Raw genomic sequence first — 23,470 nt, forward strand, 5'->3', positions numbered from 1 at the left:
GTAACAGAAAAAGGGTAAAAATATGAACTGTTAGTTTTTTGAGGAGCAGCATCATAGCACCACCAAACTACTGGGGGTTGAGGGACCAGAATGTGCAGGCACCGAAGTTTCTCCAGTGATCTGGTATTGTGCTCAACTCTGGATTTATGGTAAATATAAAACACAAACACAATTACCAAGTTCCCTGCTGTGTCCATTTAAACACAGCTAAGTGTAGGTGTGGATTCGTGTTTAAAGAAACAAGCCACAGGAGAGGAGGCACAGCAGGACCCGCAGCCACATGGCACATTTAATTCCAAGGGAAGAACACCTGACTTCTACATGCAGATCAACAAAGAAATAAATTAATAAAACCAAGTATATGTATTGGCTTCTTTAGTTAAGATCATTACTTACAGCATTATGGACATCTGTTAGGGGACTCCCACAAAACCTCCTGTGAGCCTGACCAGGAAGAGTGCCAAACCACAGCATGTGGGAACATGGTCCCGTTTTAGGTTGGGATGAGGGTTCGGTTTCAACATTAGTCAGGGCTCAGGTCTTCATAGCAGTTGAGTGAAAAGCAGCTGTTAAAGCCAGGCCTGTGAGGAGGATGAGAAGCATGCTCTGCAGAACCACACTGGGAAGAGTGGAATAAAGCACATGGAAGAACTAGCCCAGATCAAGTCAAAGTAAGTTTATTCACATGAGATCAGTTTGGACACAACCAGATTGAAAACCGTTCTCCATCCGAGCACCTTGAGGAAATACACAGAACCAAAAATCCAGGATAAGGACAACAACAACAGTCCCGGAGCCACAGGCACGCCTCCCTAATTGCGGGTGGCCTCAAAGCACTGCCGTGCACTTGGATGCAGCAACCGGGGCCGCCCGTGCTTGCGGTGCTCGAATCACATCTGACACTTCTCCAGAGGGGACAGAACTGTTTACAGGAAGCCATTTGTTACAGGGGCCGGCCTCTCCTCCCCCCCGCCCCGACCCTGGCGATGTCCCTTTCCCACCCCACCTTTCATCAGCAGCTTATCTACTGCCCAGACGGCCAAAAAGCTCATCCAGGTTGGAATTTGAAACCAGAGATCCTCAGACGCCATGGCTGAGGCAAATGGTGCCGCCATCAATTTTAGAACTAAATTTCAGGGAGTTTTCATTCTGTTTGTACAGGGGCTAATGAGTAGCTTGGGATGTGAACACTAACCCCAGGGCATAATTCTGAGAACAGGATGATAGATTCTCAGTCTCCTGCTCTAATTATACAGGCAAAAATTGGAATGGGAATGAGAAGAAACGAGAACAGGATTCAGGTCCCACATCAGCTTAATGGCATCATTTTCCCAAGCAGTAAAATTTTTTGAGGGTTAGCAAAAAGATGCAAGAATCACCTCCACTAAGAGAGAAAGAAAGACTCCCAAAAAATGTACAAAATGGGGCAACTGAGTTTCACATTAAGCAAAGCTGCACAGAGACATCACTGCAGAAGCAGCAATCACCAAGCAACTGTTCGATACTCTAAAACCGTAAGGCACTAATGATGTTCCTCTCATTACAATCAACATATGACTAAAAATTGACATTCATCAATTAAAAAATAAAATCACTGTACAAGTCAAAAAGGCAACTGTTGCCCTTTAAAAAGTTTCAAATTCTCAGCTCGAAGAATTTTCCTGCCCCCCATCCCAGCATTGCTGACTAGTTGGACATAGTGTTTGGTCTAAAGTTCTGCAGGTTAACACATACCTATTACAGTGAAACATCCAAGGCATAAGTAGAAAACAATTTGTTGAGAACTTACTCGGTGACCCCTTTAACATCACCAACAAATGTCAGAGGTGTCAGTCAGTCATCCTACCTACTGCAGCACTGCAAAGCACTCCAACACCACCACACTAAGTGCAGCCACATGTTTTTAGTGCTGACTTGCCTCTACCTTTCCCTTCAAGATACATGACTCAAGCTTTCAAACCCTGGAGCTTGAGTTCCCCTAGGCAGCTGTAGGCAGAGTAGCATAGGGGAACACAGCAGCAGTTGCTCATAAATGCTATTCCATGAGTACGCTTCAGTCCCTGTCTGGAAGCCTATGTCCAAGAGCAGCCAGGTCCCTTAAATTCCTTTAATTCCATTCTGGTCCTTCTTTGCTAGAGATGAGCAATTGCCCAAGAAGTATGAAGTCAGTAACATCAGTTTCCTTCAGAGGGTCACCTGACAGACCCATTTTGGTCAGTAATGATCAGGTTCAATAAACAAAGCTGTAGTGAAAGTGTCCCATTACTGAACCCTGAAGCCATTCAAGTATCCTTTAGACACAAAGGATCTATTAAGGCTTATTTCAGAGATCATAGTAAAGTATTGCACACTATTTGTCTGTTTAAATAGTTAAAAAAAATGAAATCTCATTTCTCAGAGATTAGTAATAGTATTAAAAAATGCTAAAAACAAATATAGATGTGACTTCTCCATGTGACTCTACTAGAATATGTAACAATTAATAGCTAGGGATAGCAGAGGTCCATCTGTGCATGGATTTAGCAACAGCAGTTTTTAAACAACAGGACAGTGTAAATTCCAAATAATTACTTTTGCCCTTTCTAAAAGCTTAAGTGATCATAAATTTAGCCTACCCATGAACTGCACTGGATGATTTCACCAGCACAACAGAGCATCAGAATTCATTGCAAGACAGCCTCTCGAAAACCGTCAGTTTTAAACAGCTGACCTTTGGTCAGCACATCCAGAAATAAATAAGAAAGGGTATAGCAGTGAGACCACCTATCAGAAGAATCAAGTGTGGCTGCTGGCATGGAAGAGTCTGGGACAATCCATCAGTCCCGGGGATTGTCTGGCTTAGGTCAGCAGCTCCATGACGCAGGCGGCCTCAGGATGGGTATTCGGTATTTCACTACTGAGCTCGCCAAAGGCGAGTCAATCCAGTCTTGTGGAGCCATTTTGAATTAGTCCAGACCTGAAGGATGTAAGAAACAAGTCTCCCAGAGTTTTGATTAGAGTTCCAGCTGTCAGTTCCATACAACAGTCCTTCCAGAGGCAAGCAGAAGTCACTCTGCCAGCATTCGCAGGCGCCGCTCATGCAGAAGCAACCTGATCTCCCTCACTATCAGTGGTGAAATGAACAGGATTGTTGAACTTGTCTGTGAAAAGAAGCATATCCAGGACAATTAGCACAGAGAAAACAGAGCTGCAGCAATCCCATGCCCCAACACACATCCAAGGCCACCCCAAAAAGACACAGGCTAAGAGAAGCAATGACAAGATGACACAGCGGATGGAAGGACTGAGCTTGCAGGAAAGCTCATACAATTTCAGCTGTCACGATCGTCTTGTCATAAAGATGAGCTCTTCAGCTCCTCGGTGGCCTTCCTCCTCGCCACCTCTGCTGTTTACCAAAGTGGCCTTTTCCTTTGTCAGCACAGATGCAAAGACAATTCCTGGCACTTCCGGCAGGGAAGACCAAGTGAATTGTGCAGCATTCACCACTGTGGAGATGTTAAGGAGGTCAGGGCCTGAACACAGTTCTCCCCCAGGGGTGTACCAGGGCAAGGCATTTTCATCTTAGTTTTCAGATCCTCATCACTCCCTCCAATAATCTTCAAGGGCTAACAAGCAGCTTAACTTCAGCTCTCTGAAAATATTAGGAACTACATATTATGGAGATGAAGAAGGGAAATCTCCTGCCTTGGAAGTCAGTCAGGTGGTATGAGCTTCAGGAAATGCATACAGGTATTTTTAGGCAAGTATTTTAGTGTCTCTGCCACAAGCTCAGTTCCTCTCGGATAACGTGACTTTTAGGGATCCCAAAAGACAACAGTTGATTTAGATACCCTGAGGCAAAGCCACACCACAGACCACATTAAGAACAACATCAGAGGTCACAGGTGCTGCAGAGACAGAGTCCGTCCCTAAGTCACAACTTTCAGGTTCTCACAAAAACTTTCTATTGCAAATTGAACTTCGATAAAGAATTTTTAAAAAAATGATTTCTTACCATTAGAATGAAGAAATAGAAAACCCACATCCACCCCAGGTTCTCCTGGATCAAAGACACTAGATACTAAATAGAAATAAAAAAAAGAAATCATTCAAACTGGGAAGATAAGGATGACTTTCAGGCATGACACTTTCATTTTCTAGAATTTGTGGGCTGTTAGCACACCACACAGAGCTGATCACAAAACCTTCCAGCTGATCTTTTCCTATCAGAAGAGATGACTCAGGAGAGCAGCCTTTTTCTGTGTAAAACCCACAGTGTTAGTAAAGCAGACACCATCCTGAAGCTTTACAGTAACTCAGAGCAGCGTAAAGACAGAACTGAACTACAGTTTCAAAGGGTGACAAATTGACTCCGCTGAATACAAGGTTTTTGCACAGAACACTGGGACATAAGTGGATGTAAGTACTCTCAGAAGAACTAAAAGCTCTAGAATGGCTTATAAATTACACAGGACACATTTTCAAGAGCTGTGCAACCACTGACTACTTAACCCTCCATCGTAGGCAAGACACTTGAGACTACAGTCTGTTCTGAACTGCACCCTGGTTCAACAAGGCTGCAGAGGCCACACAGGGAAATATATTCCCTATTAGCAGATTTATATTCAGATGCTGCACAAGGGCCTCCCTTCTTCACTACTGGGTATATCAGCACAGAACAGGATCTGAATTTCTAACACGTTCATTGTGCGTTTGCTGTTATTCACACACCCCCGGAATGACATCACGGTTGTCTCTGTTGGAATAAATGCAGTGCTGGAATGGGAGGCAGGTGGAATTTTTCAGAACTAGAGACCCAATTTTTATGATGATGTAAGTCTGAATGGTATGTGTGTGGGAAGACAGAAACACTGTAGACGACGCAAGAAGAACACTGAGTGTAACAGTGCACTTATGTATGTCCACAAAGCACTTGTAGTTTTCCATGTTTAAAGGATCTAAGCAGCATTTATCCTATAAAACAGAGACTGAACAACTGTATTTATCAGGCAATCAATGGCAAGTACAAACCCAAATCCCTTTCTAGAAAAGAAACTCGCATGCCTTGCCTGCGTCCTTGGCTTTTTACCATCACTAGAGGACGCCTGGAATAGAACTGGCTCTGATCTTTCTACTAAATCCTCCCCAAAGCACCACTGTGTTCTTCCACATAGCTAACACTTGTATGTGAGAAGAAAGAACATCCCCAGTGGGCACACTGTCAGCTTCCTTCTCTGCAACAGTCTAGTCCTCAGACCTCTGGCAGCATACTGACTATTGAAGCAAGTAGTGCTGGATTTACAGGGCGTAAAACACATCCTCAGACATGAACTACAAATAAGAGTAAATTTTAAATTACTTCATAAACACTGTAACATTCAACATAATAAACATTCAATTTTACTCAGTTGTATAGGTAAACTTTTCTGTAAGCAAACGTTTTGCTATCATCTTTAAACAAAAAATCCCAAACAAATGTAAAAATATTTTATTTTCACTCTTTGCAAAGCTGGCCTTTAATTGCTTTTTGGAGTTCGGGGTACAAAAGTCTCCAAAATTCATTTGAATTATGAAAGTGCCATAACACTGGCACTATGAATACTTAGTTTAGTTCTTAATTAAATTGCTTCCACTGGAAACCTTGATAAAACAGACAGGTTCCCTTGGTTGGATCCTAAATAAGTAATTATTTTAAAAAAACGACCCAACCCCCTCTCCCCACACAACTTTGGATTGAGGAATGCACTAACATCTCTTAACCACAACAGACTCTTTGCTTCCTTCCCCAGACCTTAATTTTCCTTTGGTAGCCTCACCTGGCCCACTGCAGCACCGATACTGCCAGTTCCATCCACAATTCCTGTGACTGTTGCCAGAGCCTCACTGCTGCCTTTCACCAGATCCTGGCGCCCCAGGTCAGCAGAAATTGCAGAACTGATCATGTTAGAAGGGCCTCCGATGAAAAATCCTGAGAGTGACAAGAAAACAGCCTTGGTGCAAAACAAACACTCTAATTCTCAACAGAGCACCTTCAAAACACAAACTTCCTACCATGCAAAGCTCAGGAAAAGAATTAAGTCTAAGGACAGTGCTCACAGACTAACTGCAGGTGAAGCATACGGTCATGGAACACCCTGCACAGTACATCCCCATGCTACAGTCTCAGTCTCTAAGGGTTCACGGAAGAGATGGAAGGCAAAAAAACCCCCACAACAACAGGACAGGGAGTTCCAAAGTAGGAGTGTTTGAAAAGAAAGGCTCTATTCATGTGGGCTAATCTTAATTCCATAACACAGCACAGTATGTCTGGTAGCACAAAAACCTTGTGACCTCTCACAGTACACAAAGTATTTCAGGTTCTGACAAACGCCCTCAAATTTGAGCTGCAGCTCATGACTCTGCCATCTATCCACTTCCTCAGACACCAGATTACTGCTAGGTATTTTACCATAAATCTGTCTCCATCATACTGAGTCAAGGCAGATCCCCTCAGCTCCAAGCCATTATTCCATACCTCCCTCTGTAAAGCAGTTTTCCTAGAGCTGTCTTCCAAAGGTAACAGAAACTGGGCCCCAGCTTTCACTCTTTCTGCAAAACCAGCAGAGATCACAGCACACACAAACACCTTTCACCACCACCTGGCTGGTGTTATTGATTGTTCTGCAATGGATACAGATGTCTACTAGTAGAACAGTGGCTTTTGATAAGATACCTGTAATTGTCATGATCACAGCATTGATAGGTTTGCTGTTTGGAGAACCTGCAAGAGAAAGGCCAGGTGAGTGTAAATAAAACAAATGAACTTGAGAAAACCATTCACTTCAGTTCAGAAAGAAGCATGGACACATCTACTTTGAACTGCTTGCTCAGTTTGCTACACAGTGACAACAAAAACTTCTGTTTGACCAGAGACTTCTACAGAGATGAGTCTTACTGCAAAGGCATTAAGAGGTCAAAGACCCAGAAGTTTCCTGAGAGCACTTTACAGTAGAAAAATCATCTTTGCCACTAAAATTTTGTGGCCTACTTCAACATCAGATTTGCCTGGCTCTGTATTTCAGCCTGTGTCATGCCTCTTTCTGTGACACACAGCTTGCATTTACTCTCCTTCCTCTCTCTCTGGGAAAGTCAGACTCAGCTCAAACTCTCACCATAAAAGTATTTAGCAATTGAATCAGCCCTTCCACTCATTCTGAATTTTCCAAAACACTTTTTTAAATACAGAGATTATACCTGGAGGTTGTGATCCAGCAACTGTCTAAACAATGCTGCACAATAAAGCAAAAAAAATGCAAACCCCCATATCCCAACTCCTCCTTACAAAGCCACGTTTGAGCATCTACAGGCTTCATTTGTATTTCCACCAGCAGCTGGTTTTCCATTACAGTCCCTTAGCGCTTTTCAGATGCTGTTTTCCCTGATATCTCACTGTCAGGCATTACCTGAATTCCTTACTCACTTCAGCTTAGGTGAGTTACTACATGTAAGGCAAATTGCAGCCCTCTTCACATATTTCCCAGGCCATTGTAACTATTACATGTAACACACTATGGGCACAAAAAGGTTTCTTGGTTTGGCCGATGGAAATAGAATTATCACACTGCAGGAACTGGATCACCTGTCTGAAATTTCTGTATCTGGCTGGACAGTAGTGCATTTTGAGTTAAGCACAAGGCATGTAGAACCCTGGCTGCTCTGATATCTAGTAGAAAATTCAAACTTCATCAGCAATAAGTTCATATTTACTTCTAATCCACTTTTGAAAGCAATGAGTTAGCACAAGAGCCTACAAAAACTCCAATGAACTCCACCAAACCCACTCGTTGCCACTCAGTGGTCCCGACTTACTGACCTTACTGCAAGACCATCTGAGTAAGCCCACGTGCTTCCAAAAGGCACACTGTACTTTTCCTGTCTGACTCCAGCACCTGTTCACAGATCTCAAAGTGCTCTACAGAAGCCTGCCTGTATCACCACCCCACTTTGGAGGAAGACATAAAGAAGTGAAATGACATCCCAGTGAGTTAAATCACTCTGGTACCACAGGATGCTCTGTCTGAACACACAAAACTGTCACACTTAGAAGTTCTTCAAGGAGGTTTCATAGAAATTACATCTTCCTGACTCCTTATGCTCTGTTTTCCTGACAGACTCCATTCAATAATGAAACACCAAGAATTATATTTATTAAAAAAGAGGCAGAAACTCTCCAATTTCACCACTTACAGAAGTGTAAGAGGTGAAGTCTAAGAGCTTCTTTTGCCCTGTGTAGTGTATATATACCCCAGCACAGATCTGTCCCTAGATTCTCTTTCCTCTTACTACAGGGAAGCACCTGAGATTTCCTGCTTTGCCAGTTGTGGTGTTGACACAATGACGATGCTAAAACATTGACACTGGAGAAGGATCAGTACCATAATTCACCAGTATAGGGAAATTTAACCACTCAGCTAATTCTTTTCCACCTCATTAACCAGAGAACAGATTTCTTTCTGTGCAGTGCCACACTTCAGCAAAATAAACCAAAAGGCACCATTCTGATCCAGAAGCAGTTTCAAGGCCAGAAAACATAATTAGAACAGGCTGTGCTCTGGTTCTCTCTAAGATGTACTGAATGAACCTCTTATCACTGCGCAGCACAAGCATACTCACGGCTGTATCCGAATAGAGAGCCTACAGCAAAAAGCAGGCTAGTTGCTAGCACTGGGGCTCTCTTCTGTAGCACATCAGAAATCAAGCCCTGGATAGTCCCACCTGCAAAAATCAAAACAAAACAAAAAAAACCACTGTCAGGTTCAGGATGCCGACACCTTAAATAAAACTCATTTCACTGAGGGCAGTGGCCTCTTGCCTTCTCACCAATACATATTCTCTCTAATATCCTGAAAACTAGGTCTCCTGGCCTTACTGCCCCAGACAAAAAGACAACTGATAAAACAGGGAAAACTTCCCATGCTGCTTTCCTAGGAAAAGCCTGCTTTTTCTGGCACACAACTAGCCAATGCTCCCACTTTTCTTTTTCTTCCCCTATAGGACCATCACAGCTCTAGGACCACCACAACTCTGGATTAAGCAAGTTTAACATTGTGGCTGGGTCCTTCAACTGAAAGTGTAAGAAAAGGCTGTTTTTTCTCACAGGAAAAGCACTATCACACAGGGGCCTCATACTTCCTGCTGTTTCACCTTCTTAGGGTAGGTGCAACTGATTCCAGCAACTGCCAAAGGCCAACAAAAATCACCTTATGTATCACTGCTACCTCTGTAGGAACTGCTCTGCTGGTAAAAACTAGAATGCTGAGAAAGCCTAACATAGAAAAGGCCACAGAGGCAAAATTACTGACCTTGAACAGGCCCAAACAAGGATGGCTATTCTAGGAAAGCTAAATGGACAAGGTAATAAAGCAAGAAACTGAGCACATAAGAGTGGAAGTCTAAACACATATACAGTATGTTCTTTATTCTGGAGGAACAGGGTAAGATTTTGCAGCCAGCAGAAACAAGTGCAATTACATTTTATTTCTGAACATAACACAGTTGGTCCCTGCTCTGCCAAGATCTGGGCTGAGTCTGTCCTTAAAAACACAGGACAGAAGGGACAGATCAGAACTCAGTAAGTCCAGATCTAAATATCCCTCAAGGGTACTTGTTGGAAAGAAAGTAGCAAGCAGGGGCACCGTTTTGTACACAGCACTTTTCAGAAGTCCTAGTCAGTAAAGGAAAATGCCAGCTGGGGGTAATGTTCAAGAGTATGATAGTGCCCTTTAATTATACGTAAACTCTTTATGGGGTCACATACTCTGTGTTTAAGAAAAAAAAAAAAAAGGCCTAGCAGCCACATACATATCTAGAATTTTCACATATTCACTGAACAGCTGGATCCCACCGAACATGACTGCTCTGGCTGCATTTGCTGCCTTTCACTTTCAAATGCTAGCAGGGCAATTGCTCACTCACCTATGATTCCTCCCACATCATACCAGATTGAGAGCTGGTCAGCTTCTGCTTCTTTCCATCCAAAGTTGTTGCTGAGGTAGAAGGGCAGCCAGAAGAAGAACGAGTAATTCACCAGTTTCAAGCAGGCATAGGCCAAAGAGTACTGGAACAAAAAGAGGGCCAGCGAGCAGTTAGCACTTGAGAAATGCAAACAGTGTTTGATTCTTCTTCACATAAAGCTCTGGATCCAGCTAGAGCTTTCAGAGGGAAGTGCTTCTACATTTCATGTAAGAAGACAGCATTATGAAAGCTTAATGCTGAACATCAAAGGGAACCCAGGAATACAAAAATCACTGTCAAGAAGGGGTTTTTTTTCGCTGAATGCAATGGGTTAAAACACTTTCAGTGTAACCTTGAGAGGAAATGACACCAGGTTTCAAAAATGAAGAAAATTTAATTCACCTTCTCAAGAGAAGGGAGCCAAGCACGCGACATGAAACAAGCTTGAGATTTAGTCATCTGTGCATCATGCTGAGAAAAGTTATGTGAAGTAGTTCCTCTGTACTATCTTGTGCTGCTCAGAAGGCTCATCTGCTTGCAGCACCAGAAGAGAAAGCTTCGTTCATGATCCCCAGGCAAGTATTCCAGGACAAGATGAAAGTTTGGCCAAAGTTAAGCACATGCTTCCAAACCCAACAGCTGAAACAACCTCCTGCTTTTGGCTGCTGGGCTCAATTTCTCCTTAGGTCCTTGGTCTCTCACCAATCTGACATAGTGTCTTGATTTGGCTGGGCACTAATCTGACATCAGATAAAACTCACAGACTCAGAGGTGTTCAGGTTGCTGGATTAGGGTGCAGAACATGTCCTCAAAATCCAACATACAAAACCAGTCACCTCAGCTGCTGTTATTCTCTTTTGTTCCAGCCAATAAAAAAAGTCACACATCAACTAATGCAGATGCCACCCTAAGAAATTTTGCATAAGGCACTTAGCCATGTTAGGAAGGAACTCAAAATGGGTTTGCTTTCTTTTGCCATCCCTCAACGGGTCTTAACAACAGAACCGTCATTGTCCTGCACCCAAAACACTGACAATGCACCCATCCCTTCTAGATTTTCTGTTGCCTCAATCACAACAGCCAACTGCTTTACTCATTAAGTATGCCTGACAACACTACCCATTCTGCTTCGTGACCAAATCCAGACAGTTCACACTGTACTGCTGAGCCAGCCACCCTGCCCCCTTTCTTGTACTGGTTCTAGCACTCAGGGGAGCCACAGCCCACTGCTGCAGAAAGTTAATATTGTTTTTTAGTGACAGGTTAATTTTTCAGCTGAATCAAATCCATGAATTGGGCAGTACTGCTGATGCAGAAGTACAAGTTCTCACACAAGGGACAGGAGAAGGATATGTTGGAAACTGCATCACCAGGCCTTGCTTCCAGCTGTTTATAAAAAGCCTGCATACTTTGCCAGATGTTACATCATGCTGATTCAGGCTTTTCAGGCCAGCTTTCTGCTTTAAGGCAACTCAAAAACCCCAAACCTCAATATCAGCACCACAGAGCTCTGTGTGATGCTCAGCTAACAGTGAGAACCTCACTCCTCAGGGCAAATATCTATCTTACCAAGAAAGCATCCTACAGCAACTTTTGCTCGTGGCCTCCCTTCCAAATCCACAGCAGAACAGGCAGGATCTCTGTTGCCCTTTGCTGGCTCATTACATGCCCTCCATGAAGCAGGGGCCCGATGGGAAGAGCAACAACCAACATACTAGACAGTATTATAATCCATGTGCACAAGGACAACAGGCCCAACCCCAAGATGTTAACAGCATAAGAAGTCAGATGTCAACAACTACATATGGTCAACATACTAACAATGACATCAACAAATGCTAACAGCACAAAAAGTCAGCTTTATGTTTAACAGGTAAGCCAGCCTTCACTCAAGAATCTGTGTCCTCACCAGTATTACTCCAGGAAGACAACAAGCTTGGAAAAATCCAATGGCCTTTGGCTGGTTGTCAGTGTCAGTTGCTTGAATAGAGTAATTCCGGTCATCATCGTCTGCATCATCACTGCCCATTAAAGGTCTGTTGGCATCTTCTTCCACAACGATGTCTTCATCTGCTCCAAGCTCAGGGAGGCCTAAGTTTTACAAGGGATAAGCAACAGGAAAAACAGACCACAGCCTGTTCACCTTCTCCCCACTCTAAAGCTATGCTCACTTCTTTTAAGTAATTCTACCTTCCAGCAATTCCCTTGCTCTCCCATACCTCCATCCTCCTTTGGCTTAGAAACTCTTCTAGATGGTGTTCTGCAGTGCCGCCAGTTTCTACCCTTTGTCTTCTAGCGCTCTTGAAAGTATTGTGTGATCCTGGCGTCGGCTTTGTCTGTTCTGAGTGTCTGGCCATTAGTTGGAAGACACAACATATTAGTGCATTTCCCCCCTTATTTAGTGGTTGGGATTCTCAGACCTGGCTCCTGGATACCACTTCCCTTGACTGTGGAGGCTGAGCATACTCAGCTGCTGCCTGTTAATGCCTCCACTGGAGTGGAAGGCCTGGAAACTGCACTGTGCTTCCTGGGATGCAGAGCACTCTTATGAGCACTCTTTGTGGTAGCATTAATGCTACCAACTTCATAGCCTTTGCAGGCAACTGGAAAACCTTCTCCATGGCCCTGTCAAAGCCCAAACATTCTTCTGTTTTCCTGTTACACTTTGACTTGCCTACCACCTTCTCAGAAAAGGACCACATCCAACCCTGGAGCTATTTAACTGGCTGTGGGAGACCTACTTTCCCTTCCTACTGCATGGTTAAGGCTTGCTATACTTTTCTCCTACAATAGCCAGTTATCAGTTTGTCTGCAGCTTCTTTAGGTGAAGAAAAACTGATAATTAGGCACATCCTAATGGAGATGTTAGAGCCAGGCTATTTTAGTTGCTTTAAAAAAATATCCAGACTCTATACACGGGATGCATGGTGGCATTTAGTGTGATCTGGGCGAGTAAAGTATTTGCTCCATTAAATACACTTAAGTGCAACACCATTTTGTAAGAGCCCTGAGGATAGGTACTGTCAGAATGAGCAGTGCTTTTAGTAGTACTACATGGAAAGCTGCAGACCTGCTTTCCATGAGGGGACTGAAACAGTACAGCTCTCTTCTACTTACCCACTTCCTTCGGTGACGTCAGGAGCCCAAAGAACACAATGACTCCTCCAGCAAACTGTACCGAGGCAGTCACCAAGAAAGCATACTGAGGAGAAATAAATAAAAGATTCTTTTTCAAAGCACTTTCAGTCACACAGGCTTCCCTGACTAATGAGGGTTTCTTTTTACATTCCAACCTTGTTAGAGAGCAAACACAGCTACGACAACACAGATTGCATCCATAAAACTTGGAAACGAGTGATCTCTGCGTCTCCTGAACAGATTTGGCCCTATCTAGGCTGAAAGACCACACTAAAACAGCTGTTTTAGTGTACTGAGGCAACAGCAGTGAGGAAGGAGCTGACCAAACACAACCAGAATTCCAGCTATATTGGAAGGACTGCTCAAAGAAGGATCAAACACCAAATTCAGACCAGGTTGTTCAGAGCTTTGTTCAATCGGGTCTTGAAATCTTCCAAAGACAGATACTCCAGGCTCTGTCCCCTTGTTCCAATGCTTAACATACTTCACAGCAAAATAGTTTTCTGAACATCCGGTTGGAATTATCCCCACTTCACTTTATATCCACTGCTTTTTCCCCTCTCTCACAGTGCAACCCAGGAAAAAGTCCGGATCTGATTTCTCAGCAATCTTCCCAGAGGCTTTGGAAGGTTGCTATTGGTACCCTAAGCCTCCTCATCTCCAGAATGACACGCTCAGCTCTGCCAGCCTGTCCCCACAGGTCACACACTGTGAGATGTGCTGGTTCACTTGCACTCCCTGGACTCAAGCCCCTGCCTGCCACAGGCAACACATTGCGTGCCTGGCCCCTTCCCAGTGACAGCAGCTGTGCCTCCAGTTAAGTGAGAACCTGTGATGGATGACTCTGAAGAGCACTTTAAGCCACGCAAATCAGAAGAGGGTATACTGTGACACTAGAGCTCTTCAATAACATCAGTCCCATTTACAGGGAAGTCTCAGGCTTGTTTCTCCCAACTGGGAAGAGTCACCAAGGAACGGCTTTTCGATTCTGCCTACTGCTTGCCTCCACGGAATTCGGGAAGATGAAACTGGACACATGAACCTGTTATCTCCCAAAGACAAGATAAGAAACTAGTGTTTCATAACCCAATCAGACATGCAGGCATAGCTAGAAGCCAGACAGCAATACCTACCTCATAGCCATATTTGAGAACACAGGATGCAAGGAATGCCCCAAGGATATTTCCCACAGATGCACAGGCACTCCAGAGTCCAAACACAAAACCCCTCCTGAAGAAGGAGAAAAAAAAATAATTTGAAACCAGCAATGTGAGGAGAGATGACATTAGGAACAAGACAAAGATAAAACATTAAAGTGAACTTTAACTTATGAATAAAGTTACAGTATTTTCCCAATCCACTTCAAAGAGACTTGAAGTTCATTTAAAACAAAACACACAACAACTTGGGGGTACCACATGTATGTTCTATTCTGAAACATCTGTGTTACAGCAGAGGTGAGCTGGCAACAAGGTTACAGGCCATGGCTAGAGCTCATCTGCAATGTCCCAAAGTGACAGAGTTGAACGTGCAATGAGTCAGTTTCCATTTGATCTCTTTAGTGGTAAGGAGACAGAAACAGTTTTCCAGTGGTAGGAAAATTCAAATTCAGTCACTCTGCACTATGAGATTTTTGAAGTTTGAATCTGTGCTTTTAACACACACACAAAAAGACAAAAAAGGATATAATGTAACAAGTAAGGCATATTTCATCCCACCCAACTTTAATTACGATCTAACAGCTGGCCTTCCTGGTTTGAGAATTTCAGCTCAATCTGTTACTCAGCAGGTCGTGTGAGTCACTAAAGAAAACTTAACTTACCCAGCTTTTCCAAACCAATTTCCCATGACAGCAACCACGCAGGGCCAGCCAGTGGACTGCAGCAAGCCATTCACAACCCAGAGACAGCAGTAGAACCACTTGTTGTAGAAATGCAGCCATTCTGTGAGTGTGCCAAAGAAGAATACCTATGGGGGAGGGTGGTGCAAAACAGAGAATAAACCCTCAGGCTACCGCTGAAAGCCAGGCAGGAGTGGGGGCCTAAAAAAAGCAACAGCCTTTCAGGGAGCTGGTCCCATGCAGGGGCCAGGCCAGAGGCCAGCCTGGCATTGTTTGAGACACAGTGCAGAGTGAAGAGCACCCTCTGCTGAGCCACCACAGCTCCAACTTCAGAGCCCAAACAGCTCCAGAGACAAATGTGCTGTCAGGGCACTTCCTCTCCAAAAGACTTTTGTCTTCCTAAACAGCACAGTTACAACAAGAGAGGAGAAGAAAGAGACAAATACTCTTGGTAACAACACTAAAAATACAGTAGCCTCTTGATCTGCTCTTGTACTGACATCCGATTCCTCGAGGCTCTACGCAAACACAGAACCCTCAGCAGTCATTTATCTTCGCAAAATTTAACACAAATACTACAGCCAGATCTCAAATTACTAAGAGCTCTAACCCAAACTAGCCAAAATAAACACACGTTGTGGGACACTGTGCTTGATGCACATTTGTGGTCATGTGTTTGCAGAGTGCAATAGGCCACAGTGGGGTTTGTAGCCAACTGGGTAAATCAAACACACTCCACACATCTTAGCATGGCTTTAACAACCAGAAAACCACCATGAGATAAAAATGATTCACATTTATGTGCAATGGCTTGAAGCTGAAATATCCTTTTGTTTTAAGGAGACATTCTTTTTTGACACATACCCTCCTAGCAATTATAAAACAAGTAAATGAATGCTTGGTATTGTTAGCATGTCCTTCAAAGAACAAAGATTGTGTTTGAAAGCAAAGGCCTAGATAACAACATGTGTGGGCTAAGAAATTAAGTTATATTAGAAAACAGTCCCCCAAAGTCCAAATACACCAATCTTGAACAAAAGCTGTTCATTAAGTCTCTAGACAGTGCCCCAAAGTTAAGAATTTCCTTCTGACACAGTATCCAGAAATAGATATTTCAGGAAGAGGTGAGTCATCCAGCATAGGTCTGTGCTTCAGACAATGCAGTACATGCATCCAGAACCAAGTTTTACCCACAGGCTTTGAGACCACTGAGGTATAGCTACAGCTCATGAGCAAATTCACACAGAAACAGAGCCTTTTCTCCCCATAAGTAAAACCCTACCCAGAAAGCCTAAGAGAGATTTTTAAATCCCACTACTATGTCCCAACTTACCACCAGAGCTGAGGAACACATGCCAAAAGACAAAACCCAGCGTAAATTCAGGCGATCCCCAACTATGCCACTGACAAAGAGACCCTAAGAACAAAACACAGCATTAAACAAAGCCAGAAGACTTGCACCTGATATCTGTAAGAATTAAAATGATGTAGAAGGGTCAAACTAGTCCAAATGTTGCTGTTATACCAACTTACAGTTTGATTCTAACCACTTTTTCTGCCACCAAAGAAATCCTGCTCATAGCTGTTCATTACATTTCTTGTTTAAAAAAATTCATCTGAGAATTCTTGGATAGACAGAACTAGTCCTCCCACCCCCTAGTAACAGGTGTATAAGAAATTCTGAAGTGATAGTATTTATCTTGTGATTGTTAAAAAGCATCTTCACGTGGGTGACAGGCATGGGCAGAACTAACAGAAGCTGAAGGAAAAAAACCATGCCTCTGAGCTAAGCTTTTTAATGTGGGTGTGATCTTCCCATTAAGATTCAACCAAAGCTTAGCAGCTTGCATTAGTTTTACTCACCATAGCATAGGAAAACAAAAAGATAGTGTCCAATGTTCCCAGGAAGAGAGTTGCTTCTTCTGCATTTGGAAATAACTGGTTGCTGTTCCAGAGCTACAGAGAGAAAATTTTAACAGGTAAACAGGAAGAGGTGGAGCTCATCCTACTCTATTTCAATGGAAACCCAAATTCTGGAGCAGAACAGCATCTGGCCCCAGCAACCTCTCATTCCTCCAACACTTTAATTATCAAATCAGGAACAATTGTGGTATTATATACTGCAGAAAATGCCCACTCCCAACTTTGTTTCACTTCTAAAAGACAAGCAAACAAATCACCAGCAAGAAACGCTTGTTCAACCTGGATCAAGGCAAACAACTGGCAAAGCAAACCCTACTTCTAACAAGCACGCAATGTTAGACAGATTCTTACTCTAAAACACTGATGAACATCTTAATGAATAATACAATAAAGGCATATTCTGTTTTATGTGCAGCATCTCTTCTGTACTTATCTTGCTGTCTTCACTAAATGAATAATTCCCTTAAAGTATTTGTGGCAGCAGCCAGAATATGAAATGACAGACCACAAACAGAAAAGAAAGAACACAAAAGGAACGAGGGGAAGAAAAAGACTGGTTGGAAATTATTTACAACAAACTCCAGTCACTAATGTTGTTAGTTTTTGTGCTTACCCTGAGTTTCATTTTTTTTTCAATATGATCAAAAAAAGGGAAAAAAAGACTCAATTGTCCCCAAAGAAAGATTAGTGACATCAGCTGCAAGTAGCAAGCTTTGAGGATAACTTAAAGAATGGAGTTAATCAAAACAAAGTTTTCTTCCCTTCTCACAATGCCCCCATTAGAAAACAAACCAATCCAATCCAAACCTGACCTATGGATGTGCCTAACTCAAATGTCATCAGTTTTAGTTTGATTCTATCTCTCCAGGAGAACATTCTGTACAGACAACACTAATTACATATCCACTTAGTTTAAAAGATGTAACCTAAATTGACACCTAAAGGACTCGTTTGACTACTTTCTTGATCAGACACATGCACCTCAACATCCATCAAGCACTGAATCATCTATATATATTAAAAAAAAAAAAAAATCAAAACAGCTTCCAAGACATACTGGTTGTTTGAATGTCAGTTAAAGAACTAAATATAAACACCTTGTGTTTCAATTTGGCATCCCTGAGATGCTCACTCCTTTTAGACACACTATAAAATCCTCAACACAATTCAGGCACAATTTACTGCTTTCACTTATCGCAAAAAGTCAGCATTTATCATCCTTCTGTCAAACATTCAAATAACTGATGATTTCTAATACAAACACTCGAGCAACCAGCTTAGAACTCCCTGCTCCAACAGATCTCATGGCCTGTGACCATGCTGTTAATGTATGATTTCTTCCACTTCTCAAAAGCATCAGGACAAAGCATTACTAAACACAAGAATGGCTCTAAAAACACCACAGGTAGGAGCCAGGAGGTAGTTCTTGCATTCCCATTTGTGAGAACCAAGCAGCATACAACTTACTTTCCTGCAGGCAAACACTGCCAAACCTCCCACTGCTTTCACTGAGTCTAGGATTTTACAGACAAGGGGTACTGGATGTTCAGCACTTTTGGAAATCAGACCTTTTAGATGCAAGATAAAGACATTTAGGACAAGCAGCTAGCCCTCTCAGATAGCTTTCTTCTCTCCCAGTTTGGCTATTCTTTTAACAGGGTGGTAGCAGCACCACTGCCACAGAGAAAGCACAACCAGGATTTCACAGAACTCTCTGGAAGCCCATTAACTGCTTCAGTTTATTGCCTCCAACACTTCCGAGGAAGGGTCCCTCTTTCCCCCTCCTTCATGTTGCTGCCTATTACAGACTCTGCTGGGGTCCTCATTTCCATTGGAACACTGTAACTTTCTGAGGAGTTGCTCTCTGGGGACCACTAGGAAAGATTTCACCATCACCTGATGATCCATAAAACTACAATGCAAACACCTGAAGTTTCTGCTCCCATTCCGAGAAGTGTTCCTGACAGACACCTAAAGGGGCCTCTTGGGCACCACAAGTTCACAAGTTCCAGCACACTGGAAGTTACCCATCTTTCTTTGCACTGCCCTATCCCTTGTGTCCTTACCTCATATGGCTGGAGCTCAGGGGCCGTGCTGTTAAGGCAGGAAGGAGTCCATTGGCTGGAAATGCTGACTTTGACATTACTGAATGTCTTTCTGGAAGCATGGAGCAGGGAATAACTGCCAGAAAACACACAAGACACAGGTTGGCCAGATCTTCTCTGGAGGTCAAGTGGGAAAGGGTGGGGTATCAAATACAGATACACACTGTCTCAGCAGGCAGCATAGCAGAGGACTGGCAGTTTTGGAGATAGCAGTCAGCAGTGGGAACCCCCAAATTATGGGAAGACAGGGATTTCACCCTTCTGCAATAGACTGCTCTTGGCTTGGCACAGCCAACCTCACCTTTGGTGCTTGGATTCCCCAGGGACATAACACCCTTACCTCTATAACTGCATGAGTCCCAGACTGATTGGCTCTATGAGCTTATAAGTTAGTTTTCAAGGCTCACAGCCAAAGGTTAAGACTATTTCCCTGCCTTCATTCTTCTATGATATGCTCTCGCTTCCCTAAATTCAGTGAGATGAACACCTCTCTGTGCAGAGACACACTGAACCCACCTGAAGAAGGTCAGCAGGAACACAACAACATGATGGTGGGTGCAATGGGACACAAGGCCTCTGTTTGCAGGCTGCCTCCGTAAGCTTCCAGGCAAAGCCATGTTCCTGGCAGCCCTACCTTTGCTCCTGCCTTGGCCACAAGGGCGGGATGGTGATTAGGTCATTTTTTTCTTCTCACTTAAACAAAAAGGTGGGAAGGGAGGAGAAAAGAAAATATATTTGGATTAAAACACATGGATAAAGCACAGTTTTGTTCCCCAAACAGCTGGAATTCAGAAAAAACAACTCCCCACCATTCCTTCCCCGTCTGTTTCACACCACTACCTATCTCATCACTTGTACATTCCTTAACATCTTCTATGCCTAAACATGCCTTTTTATTCCCATTCTCTCAGTACCCTGATGGTCATCTCCCAACCCACTTCTTTTTTGTTTCTCCCCTAGCATATACCTCTTCAGTGCCCATCACCAAAGGGGTTCCCCCTGGATCTACCAATTCCCAGCATTCCCACATTAAAAACCATTCTGCACCATTTACACACATGATGAACTACAGTGTGGTCATAAATAAGACAGCTTTCCACTGCTACCTGGCTGGTCATAGACTGGTGATGAAATCATGAGAGCAGCGTTTGGCTGCTGGAGAAGAATGGTTTGGGATCTAACTGCCTTGTTAAGATGTTGTTGAAAGAATATAGCCAAGAGTGGACTTGCACAGATGGAAAAAGGAAAGTAACCGTGAGGACAGTGCTGAAATCCAACAGCTAGACTCCCTGCCTATTTATTCTCAAGCCCGACATTACAGCTCCATCTGTCACTAACTCATTAGTACAGCACAAGTCATACCTTCCTGTAGGGCACGGGTGACATCTGCCCCAACTTCTACATACCCAGAAATTATCACTGCTGAGGGAAGGCTATGATAGATGCACAGTTTCTTCATGCTAGTTTATGTCACACTACTCCACTCCTTGAGCTGTGCTGGCGTGGTCGAGGGACCATTTCTGCTAACTTGAGATTGGCAAACAGCCCCACTGGGCAGCAAGGTGGTGAATCTCTCCCCACAGTTGCCTTTTGTTTCCTTGGTTGAGATCTTTTTCAGCCAACTTCCCTACCACAGATCAAAAAGCAGCTACACAAAGGCTTGTGTCCATGTGACAGACAGAGCAGTGCAGAGAGAGAGAGATGCTGCACACCAACACTGCTGCTGAAGGCAGAGCTCAATCCTGTCAGCACTCACTGGCCTGAGACACTGGGACAAATCCACTGGTGGGAACTGCATTTGCAGAAGATGTGCAAACAACACGCATTCTGAAAGCCGAGGAGAGGTAAAATAAAGCACCACACCTGTTCCCCCAAAGGAACTGAAACTAAACTGGTTCCCCCTCAGCACTGAAATAAGACAGAAGATAGTGCCTTTGTATTCTTCTGTATCCACGGGTGCTTTTTGTATTTTTGTAATTATTTGCAAATCTGACAGAAGACTTTTCAAGTTCGGCTTTATAACCTCACTTGGAGAAATTAGAAGTCACTGCCCAGACACAGTCTCATCCAAATTTTTGCTGCTGAAAATGCTGTATTTCACAGAGACTTTCTGCTCTTCCTTCTAATAGCTTTTAAAGGTTTCATTAAGACATCTTTCACTGCAGGAAGTCTTTGTTTCCTGTCCTCTAAATGATGATGCGAGCCTGATTGACAAAAGGATAACAGCTACTACTGGAGACATGAACCGTCATGGAAACTGAAACCTGACCTCCAAAACAGGTCACATCTGACCTCCAGAACAGAGTACGGCATAGAGATCCTCTGAGTAATATGGATCCAGCTGTGACCGCTCTGAGACACTGGAGTCATGTTTAACCTACACCACACCTGAATGCCTCCATTCTCATCCAAGACAAATACAGCAAGTCTGTACAAGACCTGCCTCTATACAACCCAGGTGCATTTGAGCCACACTCCCACTGCTCCAGCTAGCACAGAGCACCTTGGTGTGCCAGCACCTCCTTGTAGGGACATGCTTCTAGATTGCTTAGGTTTGCACAGAGGAAGAAAAAAAGCACCTACAGCTGGAGCTGTGGGAAGGCAAGGCTAGCCCAGGAAGAGGCAACTTCACAAGTAGTCTTGATACTACTCTCCCCCTGAGGTCTCAGACCATTTCTCAGCACCAGTGAATGAAAACTCAGCACCCACACAAGTACCACACAGGGCTACTCCCTTTCAGGCAGTGGTAACGCTGCTCAGGGCTGTCTGCCATACAAGCTGCATGAAGAAGAGAAGGGAAGCCAAGGCACTCCAATTTCCCAGCACCGCGGTCCTTATGGGCCTGTGAACCACATGGTCTGTTGGTCAAACACAAGAGCTCGTTCTTCTTCCTTGCCTCTCCCTCCCCTCCCACCAGGCAACAGCAGGTTACAGAGCACTCCTGAGGAAAGCAAACCACTGCCAGTTGTGCAACACTGCAGGGAAAAGTTCCTTCCTCAGGTAATCAGTTTGCAGCCCGGAGCACAAGATTTACTACTCGCTTCATGTCAACAGATGCAAATATAGATCTTATTTGTCCAAGATACTGAGTCTTTTTAAAGATAAGACCTCGTTTGACCTTAAAGTCACCTATTGTTCTATAGCATTTATTATTGAAACGATCTGTTTCTCAGAGCTTCTCAATCTCAGCTAGCTTTCTAGAAGACCTTCTGGCACAGGACATTTTCACAGTATAGAGATGACTGTGAAAGATTTTGTTTTCCCTTTTTCTTCATCCTGTCCTTTCTTTATTCAAAACTGACATTCTCCCTAGGCTAGAAATACATGCAACTAGGAGGTTAATCCTCAAAAATTAGTCTTCTAATTATTCTGAGAACACCGCAGTAAGTTTGTAGTGGAGGAGAAGCAAAAACTAGGCAGTAGGATAACCCACAGAACTCAGGACAGTGAAGCACAAGCCTTTAAGAAAGGAAGAGGAGCACTTTCAGAGTATTAAGACTACTTTGTCTAACTGTTTTGCACTATTTATCTTCAGCTAGCCAATATTTTGAGTAAGCTTCTGTTAAGCTTTCACCCTTATTTGTTAAGCTTCCCCCTTAGTTCTCTTATCCCTTCACTTAAAGTCGTAATAAGACACCTTAAGGTCAAAATAAGACACCTTAAGTTCAAAACAAACTTCCTTAATACTATCTTGCCGTCCCTCAAAGCTGGCAGGAAAGACTAGCATTCACATTCCTGAGACTTAAAAAGTGCCAAACAAACGGATTTTTTTCTTAAAAATTAAATAAAATAAATAAATAAATAAATAAATAAATAAACCCTAACTAACAAAAGCTCCCACTCTTACGCCATCTTTCCAAACTGACAGAAGCACGGCAGCACAAACCCAAACCCACACAGGGCCCTCCGCCGCCACCACAGGCAGACCGTCCGCCACCCCCGAGCCCCCGTCAGACGCTGTCTGGGAAGAACAGGGGCTGCCCGAGCACCGGGAGGATGGGAGCACGATCCGACCGCCGGGCTCCCGCTGGCAGCGCATCTGCAGCGGCGGCAGCGCCCGGAGCCCGGCAGCGCATCCCCCGCGCTCGGCTCGGCGGGGAGGACGCGGCTCCTCCCGCCCCGGTCCCCGCGCAGGTGGCGGAGCGGCCACGTCCTCGGCGGGGCGAGGAGCGGAGCCGAGCGGGCAGCGCAGGGCATGCACCGGCTCCGCCACCGCCGCTACCCCGCCGCGGCATCGCATCCCACCGCATCCCATCCCACCGCATCCCATCCCACGGCATCCCCTCCCACCGCACCTCCCGGGGAGCTCCCGCCGCCCGCCCGGCCCCGCGTACCGCGCCCGGCGCCCAGCGCTGCCGGAGGAAGTCGGCGGGAGGGAGGCGGCCCTTCCGGGCGGTCCCGCGGAGCGGCGGGAGCTGTAGTCCGGCCCCGGCCGCTGCCGAGGGGCCCTGCCCGCCTCCCGTCCGGGGGCGGGCAGCAAGCGGCGCCGGCA

At 44.3% G+C, this 23,470-nt stretch overlaps 1 protein-coding gene across 2 annotated transcripts; it reads right to left on the reverse strand.

Annotated features, from left to right (window-relative positions):
- Nucleotides 1–661: 661 nt before the first annotated feature.
- SLC37A3 (solute carrier family 37 member 3) lies at nucleotides 662–23,434 on the reverse strand. 2 transcript variants are annotated; one of them, XM_051784710.1, is made up of 15 exons: nucleotides 23,313–23,434; nucleotides 19,495–19,671; nucleotides 18,940–19,054; nucleotides 16,814–16,906; nucleotides 16,284–16,367; nucleotides 14,933–15,078; nucleotides 14,244–14,340; nucleotides 13,090–13,174; nucleotides 11,882–12,063; nucleotides 9,934–10,075; nucleotides 8,632–8,733; nucleotides 6,692–6,739; nucleotides 5,796–5,947; nucleotides 3,995–4,060; nucleotides 662–3,140 (listed from the first exon to the last, which is right to left on the reverse strand). In XM_051784710.1, the coding sequence occupies exons 2-15, from the start codon at nucleotides 19,593–19,595 to the stop codon at nucleotides 3,048–3,050; spliced, it is 1,506 nt and encodes a 501-aa protein (XP_051640670.1). In that variant the 5' UTR covers nucleotides 19,596–19,671; nucleotides 23,313–23,434; the 3' UTR covers nucleotides 662–3,047. The 2 variants fall into 2 exon arrangements, with proteins under 2 accessions (XP_051640670.1, XP_051640671.1); XM_051784711.1 differs by having other exon boundaries at nucleotides 23,274–23,343.
- Between the last annotated feature and the right edge of the window lie 36 nt (nucleotides 23,435–23,470).

This window comes from Manacus candei, unplaced genomic scaffold (genome assembly GCF_025592945.1).
Source record: "Manacus candei isolate 608988 ecotype Guabito, Panama unplaced genomic scaffold, ASM2559294v1 h1tg000018l, whole genome shotgun sequence".
Taxonomy (NCBI): Eukaryota; Metazoa; Chordata; class Aves; order Passeriformes; family Pipridae; genus Manacus; species Manacus candei.